Consider the following 14,005-nt stretch of genomic DNA (forward strand, 5'->3'; position numbering starts at 1 on the left):
ATTGCCGGGTGTTCACCTTCCCCTCTGACCTCCCCCTTTCAGACACCGGTCTGTCCTCAGCAGAGGCCTTACCTTTGTTCCCCTCCGCCCCCACATCAACGAGTTCCGGGTCCGCCACCATGTGGAGCTCTTCTTCTGCCGCCTCCGCCTCCGAGCCTTTTTCCATGGGAAGGATTCATCACCCCCCACTGATGACCCCTTCTCCCGTCTCCAACGGACCCCCTCCTCCTGGACCCCCCCCCCCAGTTGTCCAACTACCCTCACTAGAACTTTTCATCTCCAACTGCCGTCGTGACATTAACCGCCTCAAATTCTCCACTCCCCTGACTAACTTTAACCTCTCCCCTCCTGATCGTGCAGCCCTCCATTCATTCCGGAACAACCCGGACTTAATCATCAAACCCGCTGACAAAGGAGGTGCTGTGGTTGTCTGGCGTGCTGATCTCTACCGGACCGAGGCCAGACGACAACTCTCAGACACCTCTTCCTACCTAACCCTGGACCATGACCCCACCGACAAACACCAGACCTTTATCATCAGCACCATCACGGACCTCACCATCTCCGGCGAACTACCCTCCAATGCCTCCAAACTTATAGTTCCCCAGTCCCGCACAGCTACCTCCTACCCAAAATCCATAAACAGAAATGTCCCGGCAGACCCATTGTCTCTGCCTACTCATGTCCCACCGAAATTATTTCCACCTACCTCGACACCATCTTATCCCCCCTGGTTAAATCCCTCCCCACCTACGTCCGAGACACCTCACACGCTCTCCATCTCCTCGATAACTTCCTGTTCCCAGGCCCCCACTCCCTCATCTTTACCATGGATGTAGTGTCACTCTACACTTCCATCCCCCACAAGGATGGTCTAGAAGCCCTCCGTTTCTTCCTCGACCGTAGAACCAGCCAATCCCCATCTACCAACACTCTCCTCCGCCTCGCAGAGCTGGTTCTTACCCTCAACAACTTCTCCTTTGACTCCTCCCACTTCCTCCAAACCAGACTCGGAGCTATGGGCACTCGCATGGGCCCTAGCTACGCCTGCCTCTTTGTCGGGTACGTCGAACAATCCCTGTTCCGGGCGTACCGCGGCCCCATCTCCGAACTCTACCTCCGCTACATCGACGACTGCATTGGTGCTACCTCATGTACCCATGCAGAAATCACTGACTTCATACACTTCACTTCCAATTTCCATCCTGCCCTTAAATATACCTGGACTATCTCCGACATCTCCCTCCCGTTTCTGGACCTCACCATCTCCATCACAGGAGACAGACTAGTGAAGGACATTTACTATAAACCCACTGACTCGCACAGCTATCTGGACTACCCTCCTTCCCACCCGGTCCCCTGCAAAACGTCTATCCCCTACTGCCAATTCCTCCATCTACGCCGCATCTGTGCCCGGGATGAGGTATTTCACACTAGGTCGTCAGAGATTTCCTCATTCTTCAGTAAACGGGGCTTCCCCTCCTCCATTATAGATGAGGCTCTCACTAAGGTCTCTTCTACATCCCGCAGCTCCGCTCTTGCTCCCCCTCCCCCACTCGCAACAAGGACAGAATCCCCCTCGTTCTCACCTTCCACCCCACCAGCCAGCGGATCCAACAAATCATCCGCCAACATTTCCGTCACCTACAACGAGACCCCACCACTGGCCATATCTTCCCATCCCCCTCCCCTCTCTGCGTTCCGCAGAGATCGTTCCCTCCGTAACTCCCTGGTCCACTCGTCCCTTCCTACCCAAACTACCCCATGCCCGGGCACTTTCCCCTGCAACCGCACGAGATGCAACACCTGTCCGTTTACCTCCCCTCTCAACTCCATCCACGGACCCAAACAGTCTTTCCAGGTGAGACAAAGGTTCACCTGCACCTCCTCCAACCTCATCCATTGCATCCATCATCCCAATCATTAGTATATATTGTAAATATTTGCGGTCCCAGCACCAAGCCTTGCCGCATTCCACTCGCCTCTACCTGCCATTCTGAAAAGGGCTCGTGTATTCCTTCTCTTTGCTTGCTGTCAGCCAACCAATTCTCTATCCATGTGAATGCAATACCCCCAATACCATGTGCTCTAATTTTGCCCAAAAATCTCCTGTGTGTGATCTTATCAAAGGCTTTGTGAAAGTCCAGATACAATACATCCACTTGCTCTCCTTCATCCATTTTACTTATGATATTCTAAAAAAAATCCAGAAGATTAGTCAACACGATTTACCCATCATAAATCCATGCTGACTTTGACCAATCCTTTTACTGCTATCCAAATGCGACGTTATTACTTCGTTAATAATTGACTCCAGCATCTTCCCAGCCACATATGTCAGGCTAACTGGTCTATAATTCCCCGTTTGCTATCTCCTTCCTTTCTTGAAAAGTGTGATAACATTAGCTACCCTCCCATCCACATGAGCTGGTCCTGAACCGATAGAACATTGGAAAATGATCACCAATGCGTCCAAGATTTCGAGAGCGACCTCCTAGGGTACCCTAGAATGCAGACCATCAGGCCCAGGGAATTCATCAGCCTTCAGTCCCAACACTCTACACAATACTATTTCTCGCCTAATGCAAATTTATTTCAGTTCCTCTGTCTCCCCAAATCATCCGTCTCTGGTACATCTGAGAGGTTGTTTGTGTCTTCCTTAGTTAAGACGGAACCGAAGTACCTGTTCACATCTTCTGCCATTTCCTTGTTACCCATAATAATTTCACCTGTTTCTGCATTCAAGGGACACACATTTGTCGCTACTAATCTTTTTCTCTTAACATATTGATATATGTTTTTACTATCCTTCTTTATATTCTTGGCCAGCTTCATCTTTTCACACCGTATTGCCTATTTTGTCACATTCTGTTGTTCTTTCAGCTGACAGCCCAGTGGCATCAATATTGTTTTCCATCACTTCGGGTAGCCCTGGCATTCCCCCTATCTATCACTACCCCACATTAGTCGCACTAGCTTCTCATTTTCATCCTACAAACAGCTAACAATGGCCTGTTTCCTTTATCATCGTTACATTTTTGCATATCTTTAATTCATTGTTCTTTGTTTCTCCACATCGCCGTCTATGTCTCTCGCTTCCCTTATCCCGAACAAGCCTGAAGAAGGCTCTCGACCCGAAATTTCATCCATTCGTTCTCACCAGAGATGCTGCCTATCCGGCTAATTTACTCCAGCTTATTCTATCAATCTTCCTTTTATACCAGCATCGTCAGAAATATGACATTTTACACAAATATGACAGGAGACTGCATGCCCTTTTGAATCAGGCGTGCTTCCTCAACACGACGTTCTGTCGTCGACCTATCGTCGTTTCGTCTGCAAACTTGCCCATAAAGCAATCACGTGGCAGTAATATCAATAAGAATAGATCAAAGACAATGATGGCGTCACGATTGATAGGCTCGAGGGTCGTGGATTATGAAGTGATTGATGGATTAAAATTGACGTGTCTCCCTTGTTTCAGTGACAGATTAACTGACCTTTCACTTGGATGTTTAGCGATTTTGAGAATGGAGAGATGGTTAATGTACGAATGGTTCATTTTATAGGGAGAGGAAGTGTAACAGGCAGCGCTGGGTTTCACGTGGGGGCATTTGGTCAGATCGCTGTATTTCCAGCGGCAAGTGATGGATTGGAATGTGGTAGATGATGACGGCCGATGGATTGCGTCACTGAAGGTCCATTCTTCTACGTCCCACACTGTGGACCAATTAACAACGAGCGCCTTGGAACCTTGTGCGTTTGTATCCTGTGGCAACCAAGGCCATTGTTCCCACTGACCAATCAGCGCGCGATTGGCCAATGCCAACATTCCATCCCGGGGCCCATATAAATACCGGAGCGGCGCAGCGCGTCAAGGTCTCTGGAACCACGCGAGCAGAGCAACATGGTGAGCGCGCGGGAGAATGCCCGGGGGCGCGCGTGTTCCCCCGAGCGAGGGATCCACGGGGGATTGAAGGGATTCGTGGACTGGTGTGCGGGACTGTACACGGGAAGCTTTGAGCGCACCCTAGGAATGGGATCGTAGTGCCTGGATGGATACGCATAGCGGGAATGAGCCGAGGATGGGAGGGAAGAGTGCAGCGTCATAATGGGGCGGGATAGAGTGATGGGAGTTGCCCAGGAATTCGAGGGTTGCAATGGGCGAATGCAGAGTGGTGTGTAGGCGAATTGCTGAGGTGGGTAGAACTGAGACAGCGGTCACATTGGGCGTGGCTCGGTGCGCGATCAGGAGCCAATGCGCTTTGAACAAGTCCACGTGGAGTCCATCTCACCGCTTGTTTAACTTCGCCATCAGCGCGAGTGTCTTTCAATCCACATCGGCCAGGCTGGCGTCCAGATTGGCAACGCTTGCTGGGAGTTGTATTGCCTGGAGCACGGGATCCAGCCGGATGGACAGATGCCCAGCGACAAGACCATCGGGGGCGGCGACGATTCCTTCAACACCTTCTTTAGCGAGACAGGGGCGGGAAAGCACGTACCAAGAGCCGTGTTTATCGACCTGGAGCCCACGGTGATTGGTAAGGAAGGGGGGTGGTGGTTGCGAAGAATGTATGGTGTTGCCTTCAATCCCTCCCGTGCGGGGATAGAGGAATGTGTGCGGATGGTTACTTCCCGCTTCTGTGCTCCCCTCCCCCACAGACGAGGTGCGCACCGGCACCTACCGCCAGCTCTTCCATCCCGAGCAGCTCATTACCGGCAAGGAGGACGCGGCCAATAACTATGCCCGGGGCCACTGCTCTATCGGCAAGGAAATCGTGGACCTGGTCCTGGATCGCACCCGGAAGCTGGTAGGTTTCTCATCGACTACAAACCCCGTCCGACGCTCCGCGTGCTTGCAGCGCCAATATATACGGATGCACCGGTCCAACTCCGAGCGCTGCGGCCGCGGTGCTTCCGGATTCCCACTGTTACCTCTTCCTTTATCATTGAGATATCCACCGCACTATCTCTCTCTGCGCCGGCTATAGAAAGCACAGTGACCCAAAAGCGTCGTAACTTCCCTTTAAACGTTGGTACAAATTGACGATTTGCCCCTTCTCCGTCCCTAGGCCGACCTGTGCACCGGACTGCAGGGATTCCTCATTTTCCACAGTTTCGGGGGCGGCACCGGCTCGGGCTTCACCTCCCTCCTCATGGAGAGACTCTCCGTGGATTACGGCAAGAAATCCAAGCTGGAGTTTTCCGTGTACCCGGCGCCGCAGATCTCCACCGCCGTGGTCGAGCCCTACAACGCGGTGCTGGTCACGCACTGCACCCTGGAGCACTCCGACTGCGCCTTCATGGTGGACAACGAAGCCATTTACGATGTGTGTCGGCGGAACCTGGACATCGAGCGGCCCACCTACACTAACCTCAACCGCCTAATGGCGCAGATCGTGTCGTCCATCACCGCATCGCTGCGCTTCGACGGCGCCCTCAACGTGGACCTGACTGAGTTCCAAACCAACCTGGTCCCCTACCCGCGAATTCACTTCCCGCTTGTCACCTACGCGCCCATGATTTCTGCCGAGAAGGCTTACCACGAGCAACTGTCCGTTTCAGAACTGACCAACTCCTGCTTCGAGCCGGCCAACCAGATGGTGAAGTGCGATCCCCGCCAGGGCAAGTACATGGCGTGTTGCATGCTGTACCGCGGGGACGTGGTGCCCAAGGATGTCAATGCCTCCATCGCCACCATCAAGACCAAGCGCTCCATCCAGTTCGTGGACTGGTGTCCAACCGGGTTCAAGGTGAGTGCGAGCAATTCACGTGTTTCCGTGCACACACAGTCAGACTAACTCAATCCCTGCAAGAACAACATAAATGTACTGACTATGAATACATCTCTGGCACAATGTGTACTCTGCAAATAGATCATATCAGCAACCGAAGGACACACCCCACCCCGTGTTCAATGGTGTGAATAATTTGCTAAGCGTGCAGAAATGTATGACGCGGGGCTTGGGCTTGCGTCGTTGAGTTAATGGGAGAGGTTAAATAGGCTCGGCCACTGGGGGCGTCGTAGATTTCCGAGGGCAGGACACGGCGAGTTGTGCAAAATCATGAGGGACATGGGTAAGATTTACGCTCAGTTAAAACGCAGATATTTAAGAGGGACTTCCCGAATAATTAAGCTATTCGGAGGGGAGTACATATCTGCAGCGAGTTGAGAGGTAAAGCTAGAAACGCAAAGATTTGCCACCTTTAAGGCACAGATAGTAAATCACAAAACATACAATGGATAGCTTGGGTTTAGAAGGATTAAGGCCTGCCGCAGCAAACCAGACGACCTCAACAAGTCAACTCTTGGGGCATGGACAAGGTGGTCCGAGGGGCATGTTTCCCAGCTGCACAGCTCCATACCTACATGACTCTAACACATATATCACCACTTGCGGCTTTGATGACAACCAAAGAGAATAATAACAGTCAGTGATTTTTTTAAAGGGAATCTCAGGGTTACGACGCAACGATCCATTGTTCAATTTTAGGGAGTATACTAAACTGATAATGGAACATCGTTTTTGCAAGTAGAATTGATTTTGAGATATTTTTCTTCCGGCCATAGGTCGGCATCAACTACCAGCCCCCGACGGTGGTGCCGGGGGGCGACTTGGCCAAGGTGCAACGCGCCCTCTGCATGCTAAGCAACACCACCGCCATCTCCATGGCCTGGACCCGCCTCAACCTCAAGTTCGACAAGATGTACGCCAAGCGGGCCTTTGTCCACTGGTACGTTGGAGAGGGGCTGGAGGAAGGGGAGTTCCAGGACGCGCGGGAGGACATGGCGTCGCTGGAGAAGGACTATCAGGAGGTGGCCGTGGATTCTGCCGACCTCGAGAGAAGGGGCGAAGAGGAAGAATAGGATTAATTATTTTAGAAGTTAAAAGTTTAAGTTTTATGTAATAGACTATATTGAAGGATATAATACTTATTATAATAAATTATTTTAATGAACAATTGTTTTTTCGATTTATTGGAGAAGTCGTGTGAATGGAAAATAACATTGTTAGGCAGAAACTGGGGGGGTGGCGGGGACAAAAGGGACAGAGAGGGAATGTCGGGGTTACTTGAAGTTAGCGAAACAATATTCAAGCCACTGTGCTGCAGTGGTATCTGTATTTTATCTGCCCAAGCGAAATCTGGGATGGTGTACCTCCAATTTGCGTTTACCTCCTCTCTGACACTGGAGGAGACCTAGGACCGAAAGGTCAGTGTGGAAGTGGGTAGGTGAATTAAGTGTTTAGCTATCAGGAGATGTGGTAGGTTCAGGAGGACTGAGCGAAGGTGTTCAGGAAACTTTCGCGCAGTCTACGTTTGGTGTCGCCGATGTATAAAAATCCACATCTTAAACAAAGGATACAATAGATGAGGTTAAAGGAGGAGCAAATGAATCTTTACTTAACCTGCAGGACTGTTGTTGACCCTGGACAGTGTGGAGAGAGAATGTATAGGGAAAAGGTGTTGCATCTCATGCGGGTGTTGGGGAAGGTACCTGGGGAGTAATTTAACCAGGGAGTTGCGGAGGGAACGGTTTCTGTAGAAAATGGAAAAGGGTGGAGATAGGCAGATGTGAATTGTATTGGGTTCCCGTTGGATTTGACGAGAATGTCGGAGGATTATGTGTTGTACATGACGGCTGATGGGGTGAAAGTTAAGAACTAGGGGGACACTGTCCCAGTTGCGACTGGGGGTGGGGAATCAAGGGTGGATTTGCGCGGCGCCGAAGAGAAACGAGTGAGGGCCACATCTATGATGGAAGGGGTACACTCGTTCCCGAAAGAAATAGAATATCTCGGATGTCCTGGTATGGAACACGTCTTCATGGGCGCAGATGCGGCGTCGCCGAAGGAATTGGAAGTAGTGGATAGAGTGCATCAAGGAATGTGGGACGAAGTGCAATCGTGGTAGTTGCGGGAGTCAGTGGGTTTGTAATAAAATGGGAGGTAGTAATTTGTGAGCAGCTGTTCTTGAATAAGTCCCCATCACACATGTGAGCGTCGTTTAAAGACCAGCTGATTAGAATTCGATGCCGGCGTGCTCCACTGAACATAAAGGACGCGGTTGGCAAGTTTCCAGAAACTTGGATGGTAAGTTCAGTCAATAAGAAAGGAGGATGCGACTTCTGAGGCGCAGAAGTATAGGTGCTGACGTACAACGCCAGAGACCCTGGTTCTATCCTGAGTGGTGGTGTTTGGCTGTCTGGAGTTTGTCAGTTCACCCTGTAGCCGTGTGGGGTTTCCCCGGATGACCGGTTTCGGCCAGTTTTGTACAGGTTTGTACAGGTTAATTTGGGTTCTGCAAATTGTACCTCGTGCGTAGTATAGTGTTGGGGTACGGGGATCGCTGGTCGGCTCAGACTTGGTTTGCCGACGGGCCAGTTTTTACGCTGTATGTACGAAAAGCTAAAATAAAAAAACATCTAAAAGGAAACTAAGGAGTGATGAATGGTCTGGACACGAAATGTCACCTGTTCCATTTCTACAGCGATTCCGCGTGATAGCTGGTATTCCACGATTTCGTGTCTATCCTCGGTGTAAACAGTTCCAGCAGACTCGTGTCTTGATATGGAAATTTCCTGAAGTATATTGGACTCGAGCAACAAAGCCCTTGTCGAATAACGGTGGCATGATGGCGCAGCGGTAGAGTTGCTGGTTCACAGCGGCAGTGAACAGGGTTCGATCCTGACCACAGGTGCTGCATGGGCACCTGTCCATTCGATCTAGCCCGGCTATCCCCTCACCTGTTTGAGCCGACGGCCCGCCCGTCCCGGCAGAACCCTCCATGATCTTCCTTCCAGTCTCGCATTTCCAGACAATATGTCGCATCCCCGCCCGATAGTACCTTCCGTTCAGCCGGACCTCGGTGTGATTGGCTGTCAGCGAACCAACCGTTGGCGTGGAACGCAGATACAAAGGCAAATAGAACGCCGATTGGTTTTCAGCGCGAGTGACGCAGCAAAGGCAGCGCGATTGACGCAGCAAATCATTCGCGCAGGGACATTTTGCATCTCGGCCGTCAGGAGCGCGGATCATTGCTCGTTCAATAGTCGCGTTAGCACCGACACCTGTGTATAAGAGCATTGAGTATAAGAGCAATTTCTGTTGCAGTGCTGCACGACTTTATTTAAGCTGCATTTGCGGTATTCTGTGCATTTTGCGATTACCCAATTACAGGAAGGATGTGGAGGATGTGGCGAGGGTATCTGCTCAGTATCCCGGAGTTCCGCCCTTGCTCCCCATCTCCCGAGTCGCCACAGAGAGAGAGTCCCCCTCGTCCTTACCTCCCACCCCATCAGCCGTCGCATACAACACACAACCTTCCGAAATTTCCCGCACCTCCAACGGGATCCCAGCACTAGCCACATATTGCCATTTCCATCTCATTCCGCCTTCGGCAGAGATCGTTCCACCCGCAACTCCCTGGTTAACTGATCCGTTCCCACGCAAACCATCCCTTCCCCAGGTATCTTCTCTTGCAACCGCAGAAGATGCAACACCTGTCGCTATACCTCCTCCCTCGACTTTGTCCAGGGACCCTCGCTGGAGACAAGCTGGGCAGCATTTCTCTCACACCCAGTTCCTGACCTCCCTTAGTCGACCGTAGCAACCGACATTTTTGAATGGCGCGGCAAGCGATACCTGGTCTTAGTCGACTCGAACTCCGGATGGTTTGAAATGTATCTTCTCCCGAGCTCCAACTCCGCAGTCGCCCACTCTCTGTCCACGTGGCTCCCTATCAGCTACTTTCCGACAGCGGCCGTCAGTTTACAAGCCAACACTTCAGACACTTTGCTCCACGCTGTGACTTTCGTTATATCACCAGTAGTCCCAAGTACCCACAGTCGGGAGTGGCAAACACCTGATGGAACGTTCCCACAGAGCAGGATCTGACGTTTTCCTTGACTTGCTCAACCTGTGCAACATCTCCCGTGATCCGATACAGGGTTTACCCGCCCAACGCCTGATGTCACTACCTGTTGCGAAACAGACATTGGAGCCGCAAGTTCCCACTCCATCCGAAATCCTTCCAAGCTGCAACAAAAACAAGACGAGCAGACCTCTTCCACCACGAGCTAAGGGACAGGTATTCCGTCTGCAAACAGAAAAGGTCCACGATCGCCTTCGTGCGATATGTGGAACTGCTCTCGAACCACGTCCATATCTCGTCGACGCCGACGGCGGCACCTGCAGACGTAATCGATAGTACATCCTGCCCGTGAATGAACCAGCTTGTGCGGTACCTGCAAACTGCACAGGGACCAGCAGCGGGTATGTGATGTATTGTCAGCTGGGCCAGCACGTCTTTCAAAGGTATTCATGGCTACAGAGGTCAGTGCGACAGGCCTGTTAGTCATTAAGACCAGTGATCCTTGTATTTTTGGCTACAGGGACAATAGTGGAGACCTTGACGCGGGCAGGGACAGTGCAGATTTGCAGCAACTGGTTGAAAATGTCTGTGCAGATCGGTGCCAGATATCCCCCACATCCCCACCCCCCTCCCCAATCCTGCGTGTCTGAGGCGCAAACGCAACTCGCTGACCATGTATTGATGGAAGAGAGCGACTTCCCGGACTCCATGGTCATGGTTTTGGGGAACTTTAACAAGGCCAACCTCAGTCGTGAGCTCCCAATGTACAGACTTCATATCACCTGAGGGGAGAGGATACCCGACCACTGCCACACTTCAACCAAAAACGCATATCGCTTTGTTCCTCGGGCGGCTCTGGGTCTCCCCGATCTTTGTTTAGTTCACCTTATTCCGACCTACAGGCATCAAGTAAAATCTGCTAAACCTGTGGTCAGAACAACGAAAAGGTGGACAAGCGAGGGCATTGAAAAACTACACTCCTGCTTTGACTGCACTGATTGGAATGTGTTCTGGGAAGCAACCACACGTTTCGATGAGTACACAGACACAGTGACATCCGAGGACAGCTTTGGTGACGACAGTTGCATAACCATGAAGACCCGGAAATGGTTCAACAACAACAAGCCCTGGTTCACAGCAGAACTCAGACAGCTCCGCCAGTCAAAGGATGAGGCCTACTGGAGCGAGGATACAGGCCTCTATAGGCAGGCCAAGTACAAGCTGAGAAGAGGAATCAGAGCTGCCAAATAAAGGTAATCTGAGAAGCTGAGGATCATGATCTCAGCTATTGATTCTTCCACAGTTTGGAAGGGCTTGCAAGAAATCACCAGCTACAAAATGACCCCCCCCCCCCCCCCCCCCCCTCCCTGGACAATCATCAGCTGACCAACGACATGACCGCGTTTACCCCACCCCCCACCCCCACCCCCCAGCAATCATCACTTCACAGGTACTAACAGACTGAATCCAGTTTGCAAAGACTGGACCCGTCCCCACCCACTCCTCCCCAAGCAGCAATTCACGCGTACTCACAGCCTGACTCCGTTCTGAAAAGACTGGATCCTTTCTCACCCACTCCCACCCCCCACCCCCCCCCCCCCCCCCTCCCAAGCAGCAATTCACACCTACTCACAGTCTGACTCCAGGTAGCGAAGACTGGCCCCTTACCCCACCCCCCCCTCCCTCCCCCCCACCCCACCCCCCTCTGCAATCACTAATTATTTAGCACAGACTTACAGCCCAACTCCAGACTGGGCCCTTGATCACTGCCCAACATCAGTCTGGCCACTTCTCCATCTCCAACAATAGAAATTGCAGAGGTGGAGAGGTTAATCAGGAAACAGAAAAGCCGGAAATCTCCTGAACTGTACAATGTACCCCCCTCTGTGCAGAACAACTGGCACCGATCTGCACAGACATTTTCAAGCAGTTGCTGCAAACCTGCACTGTCCCAGCCCGCGTCAAGGTCTCCACTATTGTCCCTTTACCCCAAAAAGACAAGGATCACTGGTCTTAATGACTAACAGGCCTGTCGCACTGACCTCTGTAGCCATGAATACATTTGAAAGACGTGCTGGCCCAGCTGACAAAACATCACAAACCTGCTGCTGGCCCCTGTGCAGTTTGCATACGGGGCCAATAGATCGGTAGATGACACGGTCAACCTAGGCCCGTACTTCATCCTCCAGCAACTAGACCGCAAGGGGACCTAGGCCAGGGTTCTGTTTCTGGACTTTAGCTCTGCATTTAACATCATTGTGGCAGAGCTACTTCACTCCAACCTACTCCCAGTTGTCGGTGCCTGAACCCCTCTGTCAGTGGATCATCAACTTCCTGACATACACGAAACAGCGTTTGAGGCTGGGAAAGCACAACTCGGAGCCGCACACCCTCAGCATAGGAGCACACCAAGGCTGCGTAACCTCCCCTCTCCTTTACTCTCTCTACCCCAACGACTGCCCCTCCAAAGCTCCACTGCCCCTCCACTCTTCAAGCTCCTCAAATTTTCGGATGACACAACCCTGATTGGAATGATCCAGGATGGGGAGGAATCTGCTTACAGACGGGAAGTGCTATCGCAACAACCTGGAGCTCAATGCTCTTAAGACAGTGGAATCACTAGTAGACTTACGAAGAGTTCCCCCTTCCCTACCACCCCACTCACCATTAAAAAAACACCACAGTCACGTTTGTGGAGTCATTAACGTTCATTGGAACCACCACCTCCAGGGAACTGAAATGGGAGGCCACCATCGACTCCACAGACAAAAAGGCCCATCAGAGGATGTACTTCCTGCGGCATCTAAGGAAGCACAATCTGCCACAGGCAATGATGGTCCAATTCTATACTGCTATCATTGTGTACGTGCTCACCTTCTCCATCACGGTCTGATTTGGCTCAGCCCAAACACGAAATCCGGAGGCTGCAACGAATCGTTCGATCAGCGGAGACAGTTGTTGCTGCAACCTTCCCCTATTGACGAACCGTACAGAGCAAGGGCCAGAAAGCGAGCGGGCAGGATCATCTCTGACTCCTCTCACCCTGGCCACAAATTCGTTGAAGGACTTCCCTCTGGAAGGCGACTCCGGACTCTCAAACCAGCCAAAGCGCGGCATAAAAACAGCTTTTTTTTCCACAAGTCCTTCTTCTCAATAACCAAAGGCACTTCTTTTGCTCTGGTTTATTGTGCCGGCGGAACCTAGCCATCGAGCGCCCCACCTATACTAACCTTAAACGCCTGGTGGCGCAATTGGTATCGTCCATCACCGCCTCGCTGCGCTTCGACGCGGCCCTCAACGTGGACCTGACTGAGTTCCAAATCAACCTGGTCCCTACCCGCGCATCCACTTCGTGCTCGTCACCTACGCTCCTATTATTTCGGCCGAGAAGGCTTACCATGAGGAACTACCCGTTTCCCAATTAACCAACGCCTGTGCGCCGGCCAACTAGATGGTGAAGTACAACCCCCCCGCCAGGGCAAATCCATGGTGTGCTGCATGCTGCACCGCGGGGACGTGGTGCCCAAGGACGTCAACGCCTCCACCGCCACCATCAAGACCAAGCGCACCATCCAATTCGTAGATTGGTGCCCGACCGGGCGAAAGGTGAGTGCGACGAATTCGCGTGTTTCCGTGCACGCACAGTCAGTGCTCCTCATCTCCTGGAAAAAGAACATAAATGCAACGACTCTGAATGCATTTTTGGTTCCATTAATACTGCAAATAGATCATATCAGGACCCGAAGGACACACCCCACCCATTGTTCAATGGAGTGAATAATTTGCAAAGGGTGCAGAAAGATCTCACGCGGATATTTCTTGGGATTGCGTCCTGAGTTAATGGGAGAGGTTGGATTGGCCCGGCCTTTTTTCTGTCTGGTGTAGATCTCCGAGGGCAGGACACAGCGAGGTGGGCAAGATCACGAGGGACATGAATAAGATTTACGCCCAGTCAAAATATGAGATATTTAAGATGGAATTCCCGAACAAATAATCTATTCAGAGGGAAGTATATCTGGAGCGAGTTGACAGGTAAAGATAGAAACGCACACATTTGCCACCTTTAAGGCACAGATAGTAAATCCCAAAACATAGGATGGATAGGATAGGTTTAGAAGGAGGAAGGCCTGCA

The 14,005-nt window shown here is 51.5% G+C and overlaps 1 protein-coding gene across 1 annotated transcript; it reads left to right on the plus strand.

Moving 5' to 3' along the window:
• The first annotated feature begins 4,312 nt into the window (after positions 1-4,312).
• Positions 4,313-6,868, plus strand: LOC144611257 (tubulin alpha chain-like). The gene is made up of 4 exons (XM_078430295.1): positions 4,313-4,541; positions 4,663-4,811; positions 5,073-5,753; positions 6,572-6,868. Exons 1-4 carry the CDS (start codon positions 4,421-4,423, stop codon positions 6,866-6,868), a joined length of 1,248 nt encoding a protein of 415 aa, XP_078286421.1. The 5' UTR covers positions 4,313-4,420.
• The last annotated feature ends 7,137 nt before the right edge of the window (positions 6,869-14,005 follow it).

This window comes from Rhinoraja longicauda, chromosome 39 (assembly GCF_053455715.1).
Source record: "Rhinoraja longicauda isolate Sanriku21f chromosome 39, sRhiLon1.1, whole genome shotgun sequence".
Classification (NCBI taxonomy): domain Eukaryota; kingdom Metazoa; phylum Chordata; class Chondrichthyes; order Rajiformes; family Arhynchobatidae; genus Rhinoraja; species Rhinoraja longicauda.